General features: G+C 39.0%; 1 protein-coding gene and 1 long non-coding RNA gene across 2 annotated transcripts; one reads left to right on the forward strand and one right to left on the reverse strand.

Annotated features, from left to right (window-relative positions):
* The first annotated feature begins 4,455 nt into the window (after nt 1–4,455).
* On the forward strand, nt 4,456–20,701 carry LOC115364472 (serine protease 27). Its single transcript, XM_030059059.1, has 10 exons — nt 4,456–4,535; nt 10,859–10,879; nt 13,078–13,240; nt 14,031–14,299; nt 15,313–15,458; nt 15,548–15,809; nt 17,338–17,509; nt 17,879–18,132; nt 18,562–18,659; nt 20,229–20,701. The coding sequence occupies exons 1-10, from the start codon at nt 4,481–4,483 to the stop codon at nt 20,559–20,561; spliced, it is 1,773 nt and encodes a 590-aa protein (XP_029914919.1). The 5' UTR covers nt 4,456–4,480; the 3' UTR covers nt 20,562–20,701.
* LOC115364474 (uncharacterized) lies at nt 19,278–20,215 on the reverse strand. The gene is made up of 2 exons (XR_003928684.1): nt 19,824–20,215; nt 19,278–19,791 (listed from the first exon to the last, which is right to left on the reverse strand). It is a non-coding gene; the product is annotated as an uncharacterized LOC115364474 (long non-coding RNA).
* Nucleotides 20,702–24,855: the final 4,154 nt, after the last annotated feature.

Here is a 24,855-nt window from a genome sequence, read left to right on the forward strand (position 1 = left end):
AGTTTTTATGTGAGACTTAGAAGAGCCTTCCTGAAACAAAAGATTTTCCCTTGCATTGGCAGTCACTGTCTGGTTAGTTGGAACAACATAGTTTCTTTGACATCAACAGGTGGCCCACCTGTGGTATATATTGTTCACCTTATAAAACGTGTTTTCTTTGATGACTATTGAAATGCTGAATCACTACATTTTAAAAGCTTAACTGTGCTCCCTGTATGCTGTTGTATGCGAGGTGTGACACATGGAGATGAGAAAACAAGCTCTATAAAATTGTTGGCACATCATTGCCAAAATTCCAGGGTTTGTCTGACTTGAGTTTAAATCTCTAATACCCTCAAAACATATGTGTAAAACAACTTCCAGAGTACCTACTTGATCTTAAATTAGTTTTCCATATCATTTATAGCTGTTTGTATTGAAATCCTTTTCTCCACATACATGATTTTAATTGTAGTGCAAATAAATGTTCATATTGTCACACAAATTATTGTGATGTGGGAACAACGCACACATCAGGCCATAAATTAAACCCATATCAAACACTACAGACATTATTAATCAACACATGAGGCTGTTATGATTGATAATATCATAATCAGAAATACTAAATCATCTTTATTAACTGGATAAGTTGCTGTTGCTCAAATTTTCAAGAGAAGAATTATAAAAAATAGAAAAAGAAATCAATTGAAAAATATTTGCATTAGAAATTTGAAAGTATGTGCATTATGTATAAATCTGGCTATTAATCCTACAAAAATTTTTACCCCAATGAATACAAATATATAGCAGTTACTAATGGCTATGATAATTGCCAATATGTCCCAAAGAGGTTGCATAAGAGCTGTGTAGGCATTGGTTGATAAGGCTGGGCATTTCAAATGCATAAAGGCCATGTAAGCAGGGATTAGGAAGCTTAATGCACGTTTTCAACAATGGAATGCTGCCCTTCCACTCCAGTTTGTGTTTTGAAAACGATTTGTGCCCCATCAACATGACTCGACACTTGTGCAAGTGTACATGCTGGTATTTCTCTGCCTGTCTCACCACACTTCCGTGTTCCTTAAACATAATCTGAATGTCCAGCTACAAACAGGTAGGTCCTGTTTATGCGCAGTGAAACAATCCAAAAATACATCATCGTCCTCAGAGTCTCATGGTTGAGAAAACCATTCCATTTGTGGAAAAGTTGACATTAATAGATGCAGTAGGTAAAGGAATAAGCCACAAAGCTTTACCCTGTGCAACATGATAGTGGTAGTGGGTGTTGCTTGATGACAGCCTCCCTTTAAAATGAACTCCATTTCACAGGTTTAAACCACAAACAACATCACATATGGTTAGCTTGAATGACTGGGGCATTTTGACAAGTTAATGCCCAAGCAGCTGACCAGAAGGTGAATGAGGCCAATTAAGTTTGACACACCTCGGTCTTTGGTTCAATGCAGCCGTCCATAGGAGAAACCTGTTTCTCCTATGGAATTCCCATGCACAGACAGAATTGTGTTGTTTAACAATGGAAACAGTGACGAGCCTCAAATACGTACACAGCTCATCTCTTTAAGTGCCTCATGATGGATGGATGGATGGCTGTACTTTATTGATGGAAATTCTTGTGTTCCAGCAGCAGGCTGTCCAAACATTGCACAGGAACAAATGTAGGCTACCCCAAATATACCTCTCAACTCTAGAAGAAATGTATATCTTTAGAAAAAATAAAATTAAACAAAATAAATACAGTGGATAAATACAAGGAATATAAGAAAGAGAAAAAACCCTATAAAATAAGTAATAAGTAATAAAAAATAAAATATACTTAAATATATATATAGGATATCTATAGACCTTTCACCTTTGAACCTTTGCTCATACTATATGTATAATGATATATATATATATATATATATATATATACACACATACGCTTCTTCAGTTCTAATAGAGTGATGGGGAGTCCCAGCTATTTGACCTCTGTGGGGACGCTCTCCAGATCGTTGACACCACTGGATCATTGACTACGTTTACATGCACACCATATTCCGGTTCGGGTCAATATTCCGGTTAAGGTAACTGCGCTGCGGCAACTGGAATATTCCGTTTACATGTTACTTGGCATGTTCCCATGTTTCGGTGTATTCTACTCTCTTCCGTAATGCGACACTCAGCTGCGGGGGGGCAGCAGTACGTCTATAGGCATCTGGTCTGCCGGAAATACAGAAGAAGAAGTCTTCTGTATCTTATTCGGAATTCTCTCCAACCGGAATATGACCTTAATCAGGTTCGGTGAGTGTTTACATGACTCGTGCGCAACCGGAATATTGCGGATATTCTGAATAATACAGGAATATGGTGTGCATGTAAACTTACTCATTGGTGCTCCTCCCTGTTGTGACGACTGTCTTTAGTGTTGGTGGAGACACTTGACTCTAGGAGTGAAAGGTGATTTTTAGGGTCACAAAGGGTCAAGCGTGAATGTTCCTCCTACACTGAAAGATGGTTTTGTTATCTTAATTAACATAGAGCCACCCTAGTTAGGTGAACCTATTCAACATAGTTCCCAGCATAAGTTGCCATAGTAACCGAGCTTGAACTATGTTGAAATTTCCATTATGGAACCAAAACAACTGAAAATCAGTCAGACTAACCAAAGTAAGTCTGGCTAGTTTAACAGAAAGAACAAATGACTGTGCGCTTGCAAACAATAACAGACAGTTCTGAACAGTTTCTGCAGAAAACTTCAATGGCTAAAAAGATCTGACCTGATAACAACATGAACAAATTTATTTTCAACCTCACACCAGAGTTCTGCTTTCACCACTTAGTTGGTAGGGCTGGCCTCTCCTGAATCATGTTGATCAGTTGGCCTTCAGTTTCTTCATTCCAGATGGCTGTGTTATTAACACAATATTCAGATATTAGATAGTTCCAATAAGATGCAGATGAAAAATAAGAGGATCCATCTTGACTTTGTTGTTTGCTTGCTTTTGTCACTTCTGTTAATCTTCTTGAGGACTGATTAGCTAAGCTGAACAGCCAATCAGAGTGATCACTCTCACCAGTGGGCTCTGCTGCTGAGTCAACATCCTCAATCAGCTGAGAAGCCACGGTCAAAGGTCTAACTAGCGCCAGCGGTGCAGGACACACTGCAAAAAGTAGGGCCAAAGATGCTCACCAGTGGCCAAACACTGGCTGACTAAGGGCTTGATCTCCAAGTAGATTGGAGCATGGGTTGACTCAGAGAAAGTCACATTGATTGACCCACCTCCAAACTCTGATTTTTTCACCCATAATACTACTGGTCGTTTGTGTGTCCAACACAACCAAGGATCCTAACTGAGTTTGCACTGGTATTGTTTCTTTTGTGCCAGCACCTAATATTTACCCATTCTGTGACTCCACCACATGATGCCTTGTTAGACCGGCCTGTCCCCTTCAGTGTTCAGGAACTGACTGTGATGATTACGTATGGCATTTTGCCTTACAATTTAATTAAATTACAAGGCCAACACAGAAAAAATAGTGGTTCTAAATGGGGTTTTTTTTAAGACTGTGTGGTTCCATGAAGAACAGTTAACCAGGAAAGAGGCACTTTATTCAGTGGACATTTCCTCATTTGAAAAAAACAAAAACAAAACATTTGAAAAGGGTTGTTCGTCGAACCACCAAAAGCTGTTTTCAAAGGTTTTTTTTTTTGGTTGAGAACCTTTTCAACACAACCTTCAAAGAACATTTTGGATGGGTTTTTCAAGCACCTTTGGTTTTTGTTTTTGTTTGTTTTTTGTAAGGTCTAAAAAAATCAGAAATGGCTTTACTACATATCACCACTATGAAGAACCATTTTCAGTTCCAGTTGGTACTTTTATTTTACAAATTAACTGCTGTTTCAATTTCTCTTCTCTTTTCACTGAAGTCACTAAGGTTCATTGCTCAGAGAAATGATTTTATGTTTTTATTATCTTTGAGGCGCCTTCGAACCGTTTAAGGAGGGGGTTTAAGAACTGTGGGATGGGTCTGAAATGTTGTTTGTGGAACCTCAAAATGGTTCACTTATGGCATCACTCTGAAGAAGAATTTTCAGTTCCAGTTGATACCTTTATTTTTCTTTAAGAAATGAGAATCTGCTGTTTCCATTTATTTTTTCCATTTAGAAAATGATCTAAAAGGTTTTCTGTGGAGCCAGAAAAGGTTCTCCTACATGGCATTACTCTGAAGAACTATTTTTGGTTCCAGATGGCACTGTTGTTTCCTCATATGGATCTAAAAGGTGCAAAGGAAAATCAAATATGGTCTGAATTCCTGCAGTGGTTGGCAAGACGCTGGCTTGTGTGGTATGAAGTGGAACAGGTGACTGGGCGTGCCTGCCGCAGGTGACACTTTGTCGACAACACAAAGAGGTGTGTTTGTTTGACAGAGTTGGGAGGCGGAGAGGAGACGTTTATTTAAAGCAGACTGGCTTTGAGTTGGACATGGATCTGTAGTGATGGCTGTGTACAAGCTGCTCAGTGTGGCAACGCTGCTGATTTTACTGACACGAGGTAAGTGGCTCCTCCATCGCCTTTCCATCACTACACAGCTCAGTCTGTGAGGAACCGCTAGGTGTGCTGAGATCAAAGTCACTGTGCTTATTGCATATAGAGTTGAGTCAAGTTCAGATAGACAATTCTAATTTTCACTTAATTTCTTTTAAAAACATGGGGGAAAGCGATTTTCAAATTAGCATTTTAAAAAAAGGCAAAATTCCAAGACAATCAGCCAAAAATTACAATATATTTTGAAAACTACAAGAAATCTGTATTTAGAATTATTACACTGATGTATTTAAATGTCAGATCAGTGATGCTAGGTCAGATTTCTTGAGTTTAAATGTTTGTTTAAATGCCTCAGGCATTCCCAAGCATCTAACCCAGGGGTTGGCAACCATGTGCCATGGAGGGCTGAGAGGCTGCAGGTTTTCATTCCAACCAAAAACTCCACCAGGTAATTTCACTGATTACTTTCAAGCAGAGAGGAGAACTGATCAGTGAAATCAGCTGGTGAAGTTTTTGGTTGGAGTGAAAACTTGCAGACTGTCGGCTCTCCATGGCACATGCACCAACCCTTGATGAGAATTTTCTTGTCGAGGGCTAGATGCTGTTCCAGGCTAAGGAACATGGCCCCAGAATTCACAAGCAGTGAACCCTATACATGTATTTAGGCTAAATTCTTGTGGTGAGTGATGAAATGCTGTCAAGGGTTGAACTATTTAGTCCTTTGAAAACGGAACAAATTCACTTGATTTCTGTCAGAAACAAAGGGACAAAGGCCATGAGCACATTTGCAAGAAATGACCTGAAAATTATCAAGAAACTAAAGCACAGGGAAAAAAAGTAAAATTCAGTTAAATGCCTTTGCCCTATGTGTGCTGGGATTGGCTCCAGCACCCCCACGACCCTAGTGAGGATAAGCGGTTTAGAAGATGAATGAATGAATGAATGAATTCAGTTAAAATTTTTTACATTAAAAATATTTACCAAAAAATTCAAAAATTAGACCTAAATTAAATTAAATTAAATTAAATTAAATTAAATTAAATAAATTTTTTTTTTTAAATGAAAATGTGTAAAATTGTACTGGAAAATTGTTACTTGATAGAAAAATGAAAATATATATAAATAAATACATAAAATTATAAACAGATACAATGAATAAATGTGTGAATTACAACGGCATATTAGTGCTATTGTAGGGAGAAAAAAAATTCTGGAGACATAAATTTACACAAAAAAACTTGGATATTCTCTGAGGTGGTAAATTTATGAGAAAAAGCTCACAAGTTTATGAGGAAAAAAAATAGAAATTTATGAAAAAAAACATTCTTTTCTATTTTTTTTTTTCATCAAGGAACCAAGGACCAAGAACCAGATTCAGTGCGTAGAGTGATGTGGTTCCTTGACCAAAAAATAAGCAAATGTTCCAAATATTTTCTCTTAAATTTGTAAAGTTTTGGGCCTTTTTGTGTAAATTTACCACTTTAATCGTAGAGAATATCTGAATTTTTTCGTGGAATATTATCCCCCTCCTCTGGCTCTGCAATTTTTTATTTTTTCCCTGCAATGGCCCTTATATGCTGTCGTATACAGGCAGTGACCTATAGCTGACTTTTGACATAGTTCATTTAAATAAGCAAGTGTTGAGTGCTCTCTTTGAATAATTTCATAGATGTGAATAATTTCTTTTTTGGAAACATATGATTATTATAAGAAGCATGCCCACTTCTGTCGCCCTGTGCTGCTCTTGGAGGAGGTTTTGCTCCATGGATTTGGCCAAGATCTGTTGGGTTTCTGTAAAACACCTTGAGATAACTTCTGTTATGATTTGACGCTATACAGATAAAACAGAATTGAACTGAATATGAGGATTGAGCCATCCCTGCTTCAGGTTGAATGAACTGTATACTGCAACTTGACACAGATGGTTAAGGTTGGAGGTATTTTCCAGCTGGGCTGTCAGGTGCTACACGTTGTCTCCAGGAGTCAGGGTTTACACAACCTGGGAGTTTGTCCAGCGGGCAACAAATTAAAATGCCTCTGGAATCCCATCTATATACAGTCATAACTAGCACACCTGCAGTGAAGAGGACATGTGAACACCAGAGAGAAGTGTGCTAATGTGCACATGTTTGACAAGGGAAATGTGGCAGCCTTGTGATTGCAAGACGTTTATTTATTTAGATCACTCAAAAGGATTAAGGAAGTAACTCAGTGACTAAATGAGATCCTTCCTGTCAGTCTTTCTAACGTGATGTGTTCAGTAATTACTACTCATTATAAGGAAGTTATGCAGCCAATGGGTGTCTTTACCAAGTGGGTGTGGCCACATTGCACTGTCTATGACTGCAAAGCATTCTTTTAAGAATTTGGGACCCTCCATAATTATTATTATTAATTATTACAAGGCGTCCCATAAGTGAAAAATGCAGGATGTGCATTGAGCTTTTTGAGCGACTTTATAAAACTCTGCTAACAAAGACAGTCAACAGAGACAGAGACAGGGTCGGGGCAAGCCGGTGTGTGTGCTGTGACAGACTGAGCTGAGTGTGTGTGTGTGTGTCTGTGTGTGAGAGAGAATGAGAGCGAGAGAGAAAAAGAGAGAGTTTTAGTAATAATTTTGAATTTTACTATTTTAATTTGTGATCTTTTTGACATACAGTTTCTACTGAAAGTATATGACTTCTGGCAGAAATGGCTGGTGAGCCACAGCTTGCAGACCTCTGGTGTAATGTGTGTAATAAAGAGAAACTGATACAGAGAGAACAAGTAAAAGCTAAACTCAACAGGGTTGTGAGTTTTATGGTTTATTTTCTTAACTGTTCTGTACCAGATTTGAATCAAGCAGTAATTAATTAGTAATCTGTAACATGTTTGACAGTCCAAATGGCTGCTGAGGAGTCTCTCCTGAGTTTTGCTCAGCGCACAGCCCATAGTCTGGAACAGGGGAGATACGCCTAGCAGAGATTTGCACTCAGTGTACTCTTCTAGTTATTTCTTTGTTTTTCCACCTCTGTGTTTTGTCACACACGGAATACTTGTAGCATGGAATTTAATTTTTACAAACATTTCCTGGTGGCAGAGATCATTTGGTTAACTGAGTCACATGAATGGACCCCAACAGCTATTGTTTTTCTGGCTAGTAATGTCCAGAGTATGGTGACGGATGACTCATCTGAACAAATCACTTGAACTCTCAGATTTGCATTTGTCTTTGTAATGAGGCTCTATGCACTGCAGTCCTACTAGAATATTCCATTCTATGTGCAGGATCTTTTGGAGGAAAACCATAGGACAATGAAGAGACACCACACGCATACATACAGATAGCTGGAGAACAGTGAGAAAGTTATTTAATTATAAAGGCTGAATGATGAGCTGTGATGATAATCTGATTCTGTGGAGATATACCAAGAGTGCTGCTCTAGGACCAGACATAAACTTTTTTATGATATGATGTAACAGGCAAAACTGATCAGTACTCAGTGTCTTGTTCTCCCTCTCATGTGGGCTGATTTGGGTTTTAGAAAGCAAAGCAAAGCAAAGTAATTAGTAATTACTTACTTTTGAGAGAGTAATTAGTAAAGTAATGTGACTGCAGTTTGTAGAGAGTAATGAGTAATTTACTTAATTATCTTTTTTAAGTAACTTCCTTAACACTGATTATAGTGTAGTATAGTAAAATATAGTGTTGTATTGCATATTGTAATATAAAGTAGTGTAGTATTGTGTAGTGTAGTGTAGTATATGATAGTGTAATGTAGTAGCATAGGGTAGTATAGCATAGAATTGTATAGTGTATTATAGTGTAGTTTACTAAAATGTAGTATAGTGTATTATAGTGTGGAGTATAGTATTGTATCATACAGTATAATATAGTATAGTGTAGTATAGGACACCGGGGTGTACTGTATAGTGCTGTAGTCTATACTGTAATATAGTTTATTATAGTTATAGTATTGTGCAGTCTATTATAGTGTAATATAGTATAGTGTCATGTACTAGTATGGTATAGTATTGTATAATGTATTGCAGGGTGGTATAGTATAGTGTGATGTAGAAATATAGTGTAGTATAAGATAACATTGCATAGTGTCATTTAGCAGCAAAATATAGTGAACTATAGTGCAGTATAGTATTGTGTGGTGTATTGCAGAGTAGTATAGTATAATTTAATGTAGTAGTGTAGTATATATTGTATAGTGTATTGTAGCATAGTACAGTATTGTGTCATGTACTGTATTGTAGTATGGTACCGTATAGTGTAAATAGTATAGTGTAGTGCAGGATAGTATAATGTGTCACAGTGTAGTGTAGTGAACTATGCTGTACAGTGGCCCCTCGTTTATCGTGGGAGTTACGTTCTAAAAGTAACCCGCAATAGGCGAAATCCGCAAAGTAGTCAGCTTTATTTTTTACAATTATTCTAGATGTTTTAAGGCTGTAAAAGCCCTCACTACACACTTTATACACTTTTCTCAGACAGGCATTAACATTTTCTCACTTTTCTCTCTTGTTTAAACTCTCAAAGTTCAAACCTTCGTAGAAAAAGAAGTCCAGTATTATAGAATGAACGCATTCTGTACTGTACAGGAGACACGGCACGGAGGAGATTGATTGACAATGGTCTACAGTCCCTTAGCCAATCAGGACGCAGAACACAATGCGCTGTTAAAAAAAAAAAAAAAAAAAAAAAAAAAGCATGCAAAATTGCACTAAAAAAAAATCCGCGAAACTGCAAGGCCGCGAAAGGTAAACCGCGTTATAGCGAGGGACAACTGTACTATACTACACTATAGTTTTTGGGAACTATTCAAAGTAACTGCAGTGATTTCTGTCAAAATGTTTCAAAAACCTTAGCACACAGTGTTTGTTAAAATGTCGGTGGAGATTCTCAGTCATCCAGGTCATGATATACATGTAACAACCGGGGATTCCCTGCCAGTCAGCCAGAACGGAAGAAGCTTCTTGGAGGAGAAGCGAAACGTCTTCTGAAATCCTACTATCAAGTCCAGTCGACTTTGTTCAAACCTTACTTGTTGTTTGTTACTGTTGTACGCTGAAACAGCTGAATCTGGTGAAAACAGGCTCAGTTATGTGATCGCTCCCTGAGGGTCAGTTTGTTGCTTTAGATTATCTCAGTGCCACTGTAGAAGAACACAGTATGGACTGTCATTATTACAGATGGTGGGGGCCAGGACACAGTGTGTCAGGGTGGCTGTGGATGGAAACTGCCTCAGTGAGCTTGCACTCTGGAAAAGGCTGTGCTGTTTTGTCACATCTCCTGTCCTCTGTGAGACAACATGTGGAACTGGTGCTACTTTTCAACAGAGGTGGAAAGACTGCTTCCTATCCAAGTAGTGCTGCTACTTTGCTAAAAATGTTGATATTCTGCATTTAAAATCTTCACACAGATGAATTACTTTCAGTGTTACAAGTGATCTTCTCCATGCAATTACAAACAAAAGGATGGGAGCACAGAGTTGAAACTGTGGTTTTTCGAACTGGAAAAATTAGAATTGACAAATTAAAGGTGACAAAGTAAAGGCAGATTCCGCCTTCCTGCTTCACTATGACTTTGCATTTCAGCACTGATAACAACCACTGTGGAAACTTGGCATTTTCACGGGGAACATATTTCCTGTTTGGCTTGAAAGACCAACTGTGAACAACGCGGGTATTCAAGGCTGATGTTGTGTGAAAACATGTGATTACCTCACTTAGACAAGGCAGTAAAACCAGTTGTATGAAATGACAGATGCTTTGTTGCTTAATCAGCAGACAGCTCTGATAATAGCACATTAGTCAAGACTCTAAGCCTCTGTGGTGACATTTTATATCCTTGAACACACAATATAACCATCATACGTCAAGTTCAGGTCATTTAAGGTCAGTACCCTTATTATCCTTAAAGGAGATTTCATTTTAGGACAATAGGACAGCAAATTACATTGTATCCTTTTACTAGTTCCACTTACATAAAATTCCTGACACACAACAGGCACCCAGAGAAGCAGTCAAAGAGTGAAGCAGACTTGCTTGCATCTTGTAGTCTGGAAGTTGAGGATATAAAGGGTATCAAGGGTATAAAGGTCCTGAAAAGATGTGATGTCTGCTTTTCAGCACATCATTGTCCTGTGTTAGTCAGCATACCTTGTGCTGTATCTTCTCAACACAGGATATACCACTATTGTGTTGACAAGCACAGTTCAGCCTTCCATTCCAAACTGAACAGCACACTGCAGCCACCAGCACCCCCCCTCATTGTGTGTGTACTTGACAGAATGATCTGAACCTGTCTGTTTAACTGCTGTTTGTTTTCTGTTTTTCAGGGTCTCACTCACAGTTAGATGGTAAGTCAAAGTTTCTATTGGCATTTTTTCCGTATTTGCTTCCCGCCCACTTCTGGTTGCCCAATGTTTGCATTTCAGAAGAGCGTTGAGAAAGAGGTGTCACATTCCAAACACCATCAGGACTTAATCTTTTAACAACTGCTTGATAATAAAACTGGACTGCCGTTGGTGTAATAAAACGTGAGGCCACCACCGTGCCATGTTGCATTGGCATGCCCGTGTTTTCTAACATTACTGACAGACGTGCTGTAATCACCGGATCTATAAACTCTAGCTCCATCAACACACACTGAGGTTTTCCTCTTGAAGTGATTTCCATTCATGAGACAGACAATCTGTCGGCTATGAGCATTACTGAATGAAATTTTTAAAAAAAAGAAAAAAAAAAAAGAAAAAAACATTTGATTTGACCTTTGTTAACAGAGAGGTAACACTTGGCATGGTAGTCCTTATACTCTTATGCTAATTATTTGTATTAAGAAGGAATTTAGGAAAGGAGGAAAAAATTAGTAGAACATTAGCAAAAAAAAAAAAAAAAAACAACAACAACAAAAAACACAAAGACCAAAAAAAAAAAAGTTTAAAAATGCACAAGAAAACAATATTTATAATTATTAAAATAATATATTTAAATGTCAGGTCAGTGATGCTGGATCAACCTCTGAATTCTTGTGTTTAGAAGCTATGAAGGGCTTTCAGCAGCGTCTAAGAGGAAAAGGGCACATAAGCTCTGTTGGATCCTACAGTGTGTATTGTATTTCACGTTTGTCAGCAAATCACACACATCTCCAGATTTGTTCCCAAAAATGTGGTCAGCCTAGCCTCGCTGCCACATGAACACTACGCTAGATGGCAAGATTGCTGACAAAAGATTCAAACGCTCTGCACGTTTCAAGTGACAGAAACACTGATAAATGATAAGGCGTGTTTTCTGACAACCACTCTAAAATATCTCTGTCTAAATCTCTAAAATGTCAGCATGTCAGCATTTTAGCTGGCAAACAAACATAGCTGCTGGCAAGCAAGTTAGTTAAGATAGCTTAGTTTGTTTACAGATGACTGAGACGTTCTGTAAAATAGTGTTATTACTGCTGGACAGCAAAACGACAAGCATTGGTTTCCCATTTGCTTTCCTCTTTCCGTTTTCTTTTTTCAACACACTGTGCATCTGTGAGTGTACCAGTAGGGGGCAGCTTCAGCTGTGGTCTATTATTAGTCTACTACTGAAGGAAGAATGAGTAGGATTTGCAAAAAACCAACAAACAAACAGACAAAATTATAGACTGATAAAAAAAATAATCCAGCCAATCACAGTGCACAGTGCCAGAAGGACAGCACAACATCCAATAGGAAGCTATGCAAATTGCTGACGTGCAAAAAAAAAAAATCAAGCATGGTGAAGCGTCAACCGGACAAAGTTTGTTCCACAACAAGAGTGAATCTGGGGTTGGCTTTCACACGCTAGCAAGCACTGAGGAAGAGGATGAAGATGAAGAGCAACACGCTGTCAGCCTGGTTTCTGTAGGACAGAGAGGTGCCAGTGGGATCATTTTTTTTCCCAGGACAGTGACAGTGTCTATTCCGTTGCTGGTGGTTAGCTTAACCAGAGAGGTGGGGCCAGCTTTGAATGCTGTGTTTCCAAACCGCAACTGACAAATCCTACTCACTCTTCCTGTAAGTTATCCATCCAAGTTTATTCTAGATTAGTGCTGGATTAGTTCTTCTAAATAAGTGCAATTCCATACAGTCATACACATTCACATGTGGAGCTGACCAGCACAACCACAGCTCTCTACCATCAGCCACTGCAGTGCCACAGGAACACCCACCATGGTGGCCACCACAAGAACTGGCCTGGTCACACCAGTCTGGGCGATCGAATAGAAAAAAAATGTTGTCATTGGTTGGAAATTAAGAAGACTGAAAGTCCAGCATCTAAGTGCAAGTGAATGTGGCATGAATCTATCTGTCTGTCTGTCTATATATCTATCTATCAATCTATCTATCTATCTATCTATCTATCTATCTATCTATCTATCTATCTATCTATCTATCTGTCTGCCACCTTGTAAAACATAGCCCCCCCCTGCCTCTCTGTAGCTCGGGCCCTGTGCAGTGGCCGGCCTGCAGGCCTCACAGTGGCACTTAAAGAAGGGGAGAGTGTTGCACATCCACTTGTTTTTCTCCCTCTGTCTCAGAGTGTGGTCAGCCTCGCCTGAACACCAGGATCGTTGGAGGGCAGGACGCTCCTGCAGGGAGCTGGCCCTGGCAGGCCAGCATCCACGAATTCAACAGTCACATATGTGGAGGATCTCTCATTAACAGTCAGTGGGTGCTGACTGCTGCCCACTGCTTCTCAAGGTGAGGGCGCAGTGTGTGCACTTAACAGCTGAAACTGATGCAGTGTACAGTCTGATCTTGACTACATATTGTTATTTCTTGGACTTCTGTCAGTCTCACTCCTGCCTTAATTCAGACTTGTCTTGTTCTTGACTGCTACTGTTTTTTGAAAACCTTTTCTTATCTGAAAATATTTTAAAAGTGGAATTTTAATGGTGATCCTTTCATTTTCTATACAACTATTTAAAGGATGATACCAGTGATTTTCCATGTTTAGCCTAATATGTACAGATCAGTTTCCTAAATGCAGCCACACTGTTGTGTTATGATGACTTTAAGTTGGGTGGAGTGTAACGCTCTCTCCACCAGGAAACAGACAATTATAAATTCCATTGTTTATGAGTGGTGGTGGCTTTTATAGCTACAGAACAAGAACATTATAAGGTGGGTGTTTCAACCAAAAATTCTAATTTGAAAGTCAAGAGATTTGTATTCCTTGTTTCTCAAAATGGTTTGATGCAATGTAAAATGTGGGGAAACTGTAATAAAAAGGCTAAACATTAAAAATCACGGGTAGGGTCCTTTAAGAGATTTTATATATAGAAATGTAATAGTCTTCAGATTTATTTTGTATTGATTAGTTGTTAAAGGGTGTAGTAGATATGTCCTCCAAAAATGTAGAAATCATTATTTGAAAAGCTGGAAAACCACAGTGTTTTTTTTTTTTCTTTCTTTGGTCTCATCTTTGGAACTGACATGGATTTGACTGAGTTGGTAATGAATACATCCTGTTTTCAATACCACCCCCCAGCGACAACACAGCCGATTTCATCATTTATCTGGGCCGCCAGAGTCAACAGGGATCCAACCCCAATGAGGAGTCTCGCACATTAACACAGATCATCCTTCATCCCGACTACAACAACCCCGCCAATGACAATGATATTGCTCTCCTCAAGCTCGCCTCACCTGTGAATTTCACCGACTACATTGGCCCTGTCTGCCTGGCACAATCAGGCAGCTCCATCCATGCTGGGACTGATAGCTGGGTCACTGGCTGGGGCCACATCCGATCAGGAGGTAATACAGCCACATTCACAGTGGGTTGAGAGACAGGAAGATAGCATCCATTCTTTTTCAGTGAAAGATAAAGACAGTGCTAAGCATTCTGTCATGATGACAAGAGCCACGCTTCAACTTGTTGTCCACCACAAAATTCAAAGTTTTGTTTTTTCTTTCAACTAGGGCAACATAACTAGATCTTCTTCTGGGTCCATTTCTTAATCACTCTAATGAAGCCCAAATCTTCTAGTAGTTTCCCAAATATCCAAATATTCTCAAACAATTATTAGAGTTACAAGCATACCCAGATGTACCCAATATATACTTTGAGAAGAGAATACTTAGCACCCCTTGTAGTGGCTTTCCTTTTTTTAAGATTTTTTTTTGGTGGGTATTATTGCTTTACTAGCCAGTCACAGTAGAGAGAGACAGGAAAGACAGGGCATAGAGGGGGGATGAAGGCAACAAAGGCTCTGGGCCGGATTCAATCCCAGGCTGCTGCAGCTTAGCCTCAGTTTTCGGTGGTATGCACTCTGTATGATAAGCCACCTGTTGCTTTCATTTCCTTTCATTCCACGATGATATGAAAATGAACTTTAGCGACCTCAAACTTTTTTCACACCAGTATTCCATCACTGTAATAAAATCATCGTCCACATTCATTTTCCTAAAAGCGGCAGCACTGTTGTGTTATGATGACTTGAAATTGGGGCGGAGTGAAACGTTCCCTCTGCCAGAAAACAGTCCCCAGGAAAACATGTTTTAATCAGCTAGTTAACAGTTCCGTGGTTTATAAATGGCCATGACCTTGTTAGCAGCTAAAGCTGAATATTGTAAATTGGTGGTTTTAACCAAAATTTTGATTATATGTTCTGAACTCTTTAGAACCACCACATGATTTGAAAAATGGTTTGTTGACATGTCAAATATGGTTAAACTGGCCAGTAATCTGCTGCCTGTGATTGAAAACATTTTTCTAAGTGTATCTTTGTATGAGTGTTTTTCATCAGAGTAAATCTCTCTCTCTCCAGAACCTCTTCCTTCACCACAAAACCTTCAGGAGGTGGAAGTGCCAGTGGTGGGGAACAGACAGTGCAATTGTGACTATGGAGTAGACTCCATCACAAACAACATGATCTGTGCAGGGTTACGGGATGGAGGAAAAGACTCATGTCAGGTGATCATTTGAACGCCCACATCATCCTTGGACTTTGCCTTTTGAGAAGACCAGTTCTGCTAACACATCAAATCTTTCTTTTCCCACAGGGGGATTCAGGTGGCCCGATGGTAAGCAAACAAAACAATCGCTGGATCCAGACTGGAATTGTGAGTTTTGGTCAGGGTTGTGCCCTGCCTAATTTCCCAGGCGTCTATGCTAGAGTGTCTCGGTACCAGTCCTGGATCAACAGTCACATCAGCAGGAACCAGCCGGGCTTTATTACCTTTACATCTACTGGGACTGACAGCGACCTCAGTGTCACCTGTCCCGGCCTGCCACCACCTCCAACCACCACACCCGCACCCCAACGTGAGCGACTTTTCCTCTACCACGTATATGTGAATCAATTGATCAAAAAACTTGACCTATATATCTTTCTATCTTTCCATTATGATGCACATTAGATTGACAGATTGAGTAGTATAATAATGGACATAAAAGGAAGTGGTTGAAAAATGAAAGGTGCAGCCACAGAAAATCAAAAAAAGAAAACCACAATATAATACAAGGCCCAATTAAACAAAAACATTAAGACAGAAATCAAAAGATTTTTTTTCTCTCCCTCCCTCCTCTCCCTCCCCCTCTTCTCAAAGAGGGTGCAAAAGAGATGAAAAGAAATACAAAGTTAAATATAAAAATAAATAAACTAATGAATAGATGAAGTAAATTTTAAAAATGATTGAAAATATTGTACATAGGTAATCTTGTGCAAAGCAATGTCATGCTTTTTATATTGCTATGAATTTTTTTTAAATAATATGATACCTAATTGGTAACCAATGTAAGGACTTTAAGGGCATTTATGCCTGATGAAAATCCTCCCAGCAGACTCAAAGAAATATGAAGCCTGCTTATTATTTTTTATGTATTATTAAGAGATGTTTCCCTTGCCCTAATAAAAAAAAATGTCAGTATGTCACAAAAATAAAGAGGTAAATCAAAAGGAAGGTAAACTGACATCCAGTCAGCAACCATCATAAGGAAAATAAGTATAAACAAAAATCAATTATAATGTTAAAAAATATTCATTTAGGCCTTTTCCCCTTTAAAAGACTCCATCTCTCATAACTAATATAAGTTTAATGCTATTTACTATGACGCAAAGCTGTGATTTGTAAACCTGCACCACTGACAGAGCTGACTTTGGGTTTCACTCCAACCAAACACTGCACCCAGTGATTTTAGTTTAGTACCCTGCTCTCTGCTTGAAATTGAACTAAGTGGTAGAATCTCTTGACCATGACATCACTCATGTATATGATGATTTTATGACATAAAGATAACCAAAGTATCAAATAAGCCATTTTCACACTACACTTTGCCCTGGGCTAACTCACACTTGCAACTTAGAATGTGGTATATCTCCATTCTTAGCCCAGCACTAACTAAACCCCACTCCAGAGCAGGGTTATCCCTGATTTTCTAGGGATATCCTCCAAAACGTCAGGGAGAATGTCTATAGAGTGAATCAAGGTTAGAATTAAGATTTGAACATCCAAGAATATTAATAAATATTAATAAAAAGACTTTATCACCTTATTTAAAACCTCTGCCTAGAGCCCTGTATTATGTACATTACATTGCAGTTAAGTCACCATGATGGTCTTTTCCTTAAATGTTTCCAAAGAAACAGGAGATAAACACCTGAATTGTGAGCTACTGTGGCTTTATAAGGCATACTGAGTTTACTGTCTGTCCTTGCTGCAATTGCTAGAAATTCATTGTCACTTATAAATTTTAAAAGGAAAGAAATATTGAAATAAACCTAACAGAACTTGTAAAAGGAGTTGCCGGAACTGATGTAGATTTTAAACCTTTCATTGTCCTTCACTTTTAGCTGTGGTCTGTGGTCGTGCTCCTATGAACTCACGGATTGGTGGGGGGAGTTTGGTGGAAAATGCAGGTGTGTGGCCGTGGATGGCCAGCATCCAGAAGAATGGAAGCCATGTGTGTGGTGGGACTCTGGTGGCAGAGGAATTTGTGCTAAGCAGTGCCGATTGCTTCTCAAAGTAAGACATTGGGGGTTGATTTATTAAAGGATCACACCAGTGATTTTGAATGTTTGGCCTATTTACTACAATTCACCCACATTTTACATTCCAACAAACCATTTTGCAAATCAGGCAGGGCAACTAAAGATTTTGGACCTACAGTTTTTCTATGATGTCAAGTCTTTTTCCATTCCAGTTCTCAACATGCATTGGTCCAAGCACTCCTTTTTTTTTTCAAATCTAGATGCCCTGAACTCCAAAAGCTGTTCACTCATGTCTAATTTTCCATGTTTAATTACTTCTTAAAGTTATTTCCACTCACGTTGAAGCAAAAATTCAGTGAGGTTTTATACATATATGGCCAATCAGGCTGTCTTGTCTTTCCAGTTTCACCATGGCCTCTGAATGGACTGTGATCTTGGGTCGCCTGAAGCAAAACGGATCAAACCCCTTCGAAGTGACACTTAATGTCACAAACATCACTCTGAGCAACCTGACCACTAACAATGTGGCTGTCCTGCGTCTGGCAACCCGACCTAGCCTGACGGACTACATCCAGCCAATCTGTCTAGATACTGGACTAACCTTCAGTGTTGGCTCTGCATGCTGGGCCTCTGGCTGGAGCACAGAACAAGGAGGGGGTGAGTCCACAACCAGGGCTACTTTTGAGAGATGAAGTTACTTGGAGATCTGAAAACTTGTCAAATTTAGTGACTAATCCTGACTTCAAGTGCAATGTCGGAGCCTTGATGTTTGCAATGACCAAGTTGCTAAGAGTGGTTTGCCAGAAAAACTGTGATGCTTTGACTGATGTTCAACTCAACCAATGAGAACATTTCTGCTCTGCTCCATGATGTGCTTCACTAAAACTCAATCTAAAGGAAAATCTGAAACCCAAGTATAGCATAGATTTTTCATACCTTGTTGAATTTGGACTATTGTCAAAATGGAAAATGGTTTTGACACCAAGACTTTGGTTGATGACATTTTTGCACGTTTATGAATATGTGTGGTTCTGATTAAGGCATCCCACTTTCATTCACTTTCCTCTTGTTTCCTTCTGACCCCAGTGGAACAAGTTCTGCAGGAGCGCCAGACCACAGTGGTGGATTGTGGGAATGCCACATCAAATGACAGCATTTGTACAGGAACTCTAACTCTGCAGCAGGTAGGAATTACACCTCAGAAAATCTTAAATTAAAAAATCTTAGGCTTTAAGAAGTATGACAATATTTTAAATACAGTCTATAAATCTCTTGATGTTTAATGTGCACTATCTAATACAGGTTTACTTTAAAGTACACTACACACAGGAAAAATAAGGGTGCCATCTGGGGCCAAAAATGTACCATAGGTCAAAGTAATGCCATAGGACAACCTTTTCTGGTGCCTCAAAGAGCAAAAAATCAGTTCTTTGAGGAAAGTACATTCATTACTCCAATGAAGAGAGAAGAGAAAAGCTAGATTGAAAACACAGTAAATTCTAGTTTCTTACAAGAAAATCGAAGGTGCCAACTGGAACTGAAAACAATTCTTCATAGTGGTACTGTTATGATAGCAAAAAGAACTTTCAGACTACAGGTGGTTGTTCTTTGAGGTGGTGCTGAAATGGTTGGAAACAATTTTATTAAATATTTAAAGGACCCCACTGAAGATTTTGAATGTTTGGCCCATTTACTACAATGTCTCCATATTTTACATGGCAACAAACCATTTTGCAAATCATGGCACTAAAGATTTTTATCTTTAGATTCTTATTGGCATTTAATCAAAATCCCTCCATTTGTACATCAGATTTTTTTTTGTTGAGACACCCACCTATTCTACTTCTGCAGCTAACCATAAGCCCTTTTCATATTTGTGCCCTAGGCCTCCTTAGCCCTAGGTTAACTGAGCCTTGAACTAATTATTCAAGCCTAAGCCCAGGGCTTAGGTTAGCCTCAATTCACACTAATACTTACTAACCCATGCCTAACAACCCTTGCCTTAGCCCTGGATTAAGGATTCATCCTTGAAAATCAAAGCCCAGGGTTAATGTCCTTAGCACAGTTTTGATTGAACAACAAACAATCTGTTGCTTTTCTAAGGATTGTATTGCTGCTGTTCTAACCTTGATTCTAACCATGATTCACATTAGAGACCTTGACCCCTACTTGTTGGGGATAACTTGGGGCTAACCCTATTCTATAGCAGAGCCAGCAAGCCCCAGGCTAAAGTCAAGGTTAGTCCACTTTGGAATGTGCCAGAAACATGCCAGTGTAGGCCATTTTCACTGCACAAAGAAAGCTTTCTCACTAAAACTGTGCTTTCACGTGTTCTAAGGACAACCCACCCCAGTAAACCCCAAGTACCCAGTTAGCCCTGGGTTAATAAGTGATAGTGTGAATCAAGGCTAACCTATGCCCTGTGCTACAGATAGCCCAGCACTTATTTAGCCTAGGGCTAAGGAACTCAAGTTTGAAAAGGAACAGCAAAGTGCAGTGTGAACAGCCCCAAAGTTGTCATCAGTCATAAATCAGAGAACTGATAACTGGCTCTGTAAAGCAAATGTTTTCCTGGAGGACTTTCACACGGTGACAGAATACTGGTGTCAAGAATGTTCAAAGTCTCTGAAAATTCGTTTTAATATCATAGTGGAATGAATTGAAAACAATGGCTAGATAAAGAGTAGGAAAAATGATTTCAGAATTCTAAAATCTTGTCCATGAAAACATACAAACCCTGTCTGTTTACTTAGGGCGATGCTGGAGGTCCTCTGATGTCTAAGCTGGATGGTTCCTGGATCCAGGCGGCGGTCTTAACAGTCACAGGCAGTGACAATAATCAAACACGAACAAGAAATGGCTCACCAATGGTTTTCACCAAAATGAGCGCCTACCAGGAGTTCCTTCGAAGCACAATTGGACCCTTCTTATCTCCAGCCACCAACGTCACAAGCACAAACAGCACAATGACCACGGCCGCCCCCACCCCCACCACTGAAAATGGCACTTCTCCTCTTCTTCACTCTCCCTTCTTGCTTCTCTTGTTCATCACCTCCATATACCTCCTCCTGTGCTTTGAGAAATAGGGACTCTGTCTTCCAATACCTCAGAGCAATCTCTTAGGATATGCCAAAGTTAGATTGTGATAGTTGGATGCAAAAAGTGCTGCATACACAGAAATTTGATTAAAAGGATGGGTCACCCATTCTGTAAAATGTGACATTATTTCACTCCCCCCTCTAGTGGTTATGACTCTTCAGTGCTGGAAGATAACTGACAAGTAATGTTGCAGCTAGCCTCTTCTTTTCCTCTGCTCCCCCTCTATCACACGCAATATTTTATGGTAATTTTTACACCATTTTGGATTGTTAAACTTCTGCTACACATTGTCAAACTTTGTTTATTAAATAACCTGAATGGATTAAGGTGTTTTTTTTTTTTTTTTTTTTTTTTTTTTTTTTTTTCAAAATGTTAGCTGGGGGGAAGTCCACCTCTGTGGCAGGAGGCTAACAGTTAGCATTTGGAGCATCCAGCCAGTATCCAGCACTCAGTAACAATGAGAGGAAGAGAGCACCACTACTGTCCTACAGAACAGCTGGGGGGGAGTGAAATAATATCCCATTTCTCAAAATAGGTGAACTATACTTTTAAAGGGGCATTAAACAAAGACAGCTTGCTCTGCAGCAGGTTATGTTCAGGGAATGTTTTAGTAAAGGAGGATAAAAATCCTGCCTTCCAGAGGGTCCAAAGGACCTTTTGAAACAAGCTTTACTACAAAATATTTTTTACATAATTAGATATCAGTAGCATTTGACTTGAATTAGACAAGCATTACAAATAAATGCACTGCTGGATTAATAGATTGTAAGAAGGACTATCCACAGGCTGACAGTGACTCAGTGTCACATCGCAGAGCCGTATCAAAGAAAAAAACGAATGCTGTGCCATAATGACAGGCATTTAGAAGCCTATTCAGCTAGCTTTGTCATCCTGCAATCCTCTCTGGCCTTGTGCTTTTGTATCACTCATGTCTCTATTTTAATAATTTCATGTGCAATTTTGTTTGCCACACTTTTACAGTCCACTAGGGTTGGAAATTGCTGGCAGTTTATATAACAGATTTACTTGTAGTCTACTGTTTTTTGATCATTTTCTACTTTTTTATTCCTAGTTATATTCTCATACTCTATTTCCCTTTCCTCACTGAATTGTGCCATTTTTATCCTGCTGTTAGGTATTGTGTATCACAGAGATGCTGTGCCTGTATTGAGCTGGCATCACGACATAAAGCACTGACAAAGTAATTGTTACATATCTGGTGTTGATCACCCCTCACATGTTTTATGCTAATTTTGTGCAGATAAAGTGATACTTGTTACTGGGGGTGTAACAATTAACCAGCCGTTCAGTTTGTATTGCGTATTTTGGGTCTCGATTTTGGTTTGATTTGTTTTGTACATCAGGGGAAACCCTATTGTAACTATTTGTAATGTTCTCTGTATTTTGCAAAGACAAAATACAGAAAAAATTGCAAAATAACTTTTTTCATTCCAAGATTTGGGATAAACAAATAGTCTTTCAAAGATAAAAGTGTAAGTCTTCAGCTAAGTGTGTGGCTGTATGGCTCTCATACAGTGGATGTGTATGTAACACTGCACTTTGTAGGCTGTATTGTGGACTGTATTGTGGATTTTTTTATGATTTGGTTTTACACCCTTATTTATTACATTTGTAACACTTTGAAACTTGAACAAATTCATTTTGTTTCTTTCAGAAACATGGGGGAAATGGTGATTAAGCAAATTACCGCAACATTTAAAAAAAGAACAGCATATACATGAATAAAATAAAATCATGAGGAAATTAGCATAATATGAGCAAAGGTAAATGATTTGAAAAATACAAGAAAGCTATATTTATAATTATTAAAATGAGATATTCGAACATCAGCTCAGTGATGCTGGATCAGCATCTGTTTTTTGTGTTTAAATGCTTATGAAACTTTCGCACATATACATGAAGGAAAAACAAAGATTCCTTTTTTTTTTTTTAATTTGCTGTGGGAAAAAATGAAATCATTTTGCTCCTAGCAATAGCACTTATGCATTTTTAGAAATGTATGTTAAGGATCTCAGGAATTTCTTATCTTAAATGGGCAATTGGTGGTGAGAGAACTTGGTGTAAATGAAGACATACTGTAAACAACATGGCACTGAATCCCGTTTGATCTGTGAATACTCATGCTGCACTTAAAATCAGTTGGTCTTAATAGTTTCCCTGTACACTGTCATTGAATAAAAACATTCTGTGAACAATAATAACAATACTAATCATAATAAATAATCACCGTATGATTCTACTCCTCCTTTTGAATGATGTACAAATTTGATGTACAAATTCTTTGTTGAACTGACTTCATTACATTTTTTCTTATATTGTTATATATCTTATACATGCTTGTCTATGGATATTCTCATTTATCCAGGTCATCGTTCTCTTTGGGCAAACTGAATCGTAGGCAACTGGACTTGTATTTGTCTTAGTTTCGCGTTTCGCCTCTTATCCAAGGTGCTTCATCAGTTCGTACACATCGGATCCGATGCGTACGAACTGATGAAGCACCTTGATGAAACACAAAGAAAACATATACATGCTCTGCCATCCAGTTTGCATATAAACAATGAAAACTATTGGGGAGAATAAAGTATCGATCTTGAATGCCTCCTGTGCACAGTTTAACAACATCATTTGTGATATTGGGCTATACAAATGAAATTGACTGGCATAGGCCCACTGGTTACTCGAGTGCCGCTACTGTCCCAGGGCAGCGAGTGGGACAGGACAGCAAAATGGTCTCCTCACGGCGGCTATACCAGCCAGAGGAGGTGGCCTTTCTCCTGCAGGCAGAGCAGGGGAGAGCTGTCTGCTGCTTGCTGGAGAAAAACTCTGTAAAAAGTGTCAGAGGCTGGGGCGCCCCAGCCCGGTAGCTCACTTGGTAGAGCACATACCACCTGTTAAGAGTCCTGATCACAGCATCCTGGGTTCAAATCCGACCTCAGTCCATTTTCTGCATGTCATCCACTCTCTCTGCCCTGCCTTTCCTGTCTCTCTCTACTGTGACTGTCAAATAAAGCAGAAATGTCAAATGTCAGAGACTGATATCAGTGGTGGAAAGAGTAACTACAAACTGCTCCTCAAGTACAAGTACTGTTCCTCTGCTGATATTTGACTGCAGCAGAAGTAGAAGTACTGTTCCTCTGCTGGTATGTGACTGCAGTAGAAGTAGAAGTACTGTTCCTCTGCTGGTATGTGACTGCAGTAGAAGTAGAAGTACTGTTCCTCTGCTGGTATGTGACTGCAGTAGAAGTAGAAGTACTATTCCTCTGCTGGTATGTGACTGCAGTAGAAGTAGAAGTACTGTTCCTCTGCTGGTATGTGACTGCAGTAGAAGTAGAAGTAGTGCAGTAAAAATGTCCTGCAGTCAAAGTCCAAAGTGTCTCATTTCAAATGTCCTGGCAGTAAAAGTGACTGAGCTCCTTTTTCCAAACAGTAACTGTGTTAGCTGGGATCTTTTCCATGCAGTTAGAAAAGGAGGAGAGAACACACTGCAAACTACATGCTTTTAAAGGGGCATTACACTCAACTGAGGTGAGGATCCTGTAGACTCAACTGACACATGGGGAATAAGCACATCATGTGATGCTTGAGTCTACATGGTTCTCAGTGTCCACACTTATTCTACAGTTTTTGCCGGTTCAGTCTCAACGGACCTCGCTGCAGTTGTTCATGGTGCAGCTTTTATTAAGGAGTGGCAAAAACTAGAACCAACAAAGTCGGGTTCCTCTTCTCATATTTGCTGACCTTGAGACTGTCAAAGGTTCCACAGTCTGTCACTGATCATTTGTTCTCTGCAATGGATCTAATATAAAATGTAGTGAAGGACAAAACTCAGCAAAACGTGCTGAAGTAAAAGTTAATTTACTGGCTTAAAAAAATACTCCAGAAAAAGTACAATAAACAGTGACATGAGGAAATGTATTTAGTTGCTTCTACCACTAGATCTGCAATAAACTATTTTAGACCAGTGGTCAGACATGAAAACATTTTTTTTTTTTTTTTCAAAAAATGAACTGCATTAATGAGAACAGGGCATCCAGCGCACAGCCAAACAGTGGAGACAAGTAAAGTAAGACAAGCTTACAAAAATAGATGAAGCCTGGAGCTCCTGCTGCTCTTCACAGCTGGCTGTTAGTCCAAGTTACTCTTTTAAGCTAATTATGCTTGTCAGTACACTCCTGATCAAAATCTTAAGGCCAGTTGAGAAATTGCAAGAATTTACATTTTGCACTGTTGGATCTTAAGAAGATTCTAAGTAGAGCT

The sequence above is a fragment of the Myripristis murdjan genome, chromosome 8, assembly GCF_902150065.1.
Source record: "Myripristis murdjan chromosome 8, fMyrMur1.1, whole genome shotgun sequence".
NCBI lineage: Eukaryota > Metazoa > Chordata > Actinopteri > Holocentriformes > Holocentridae > Myripristis > Myripristis murdjan.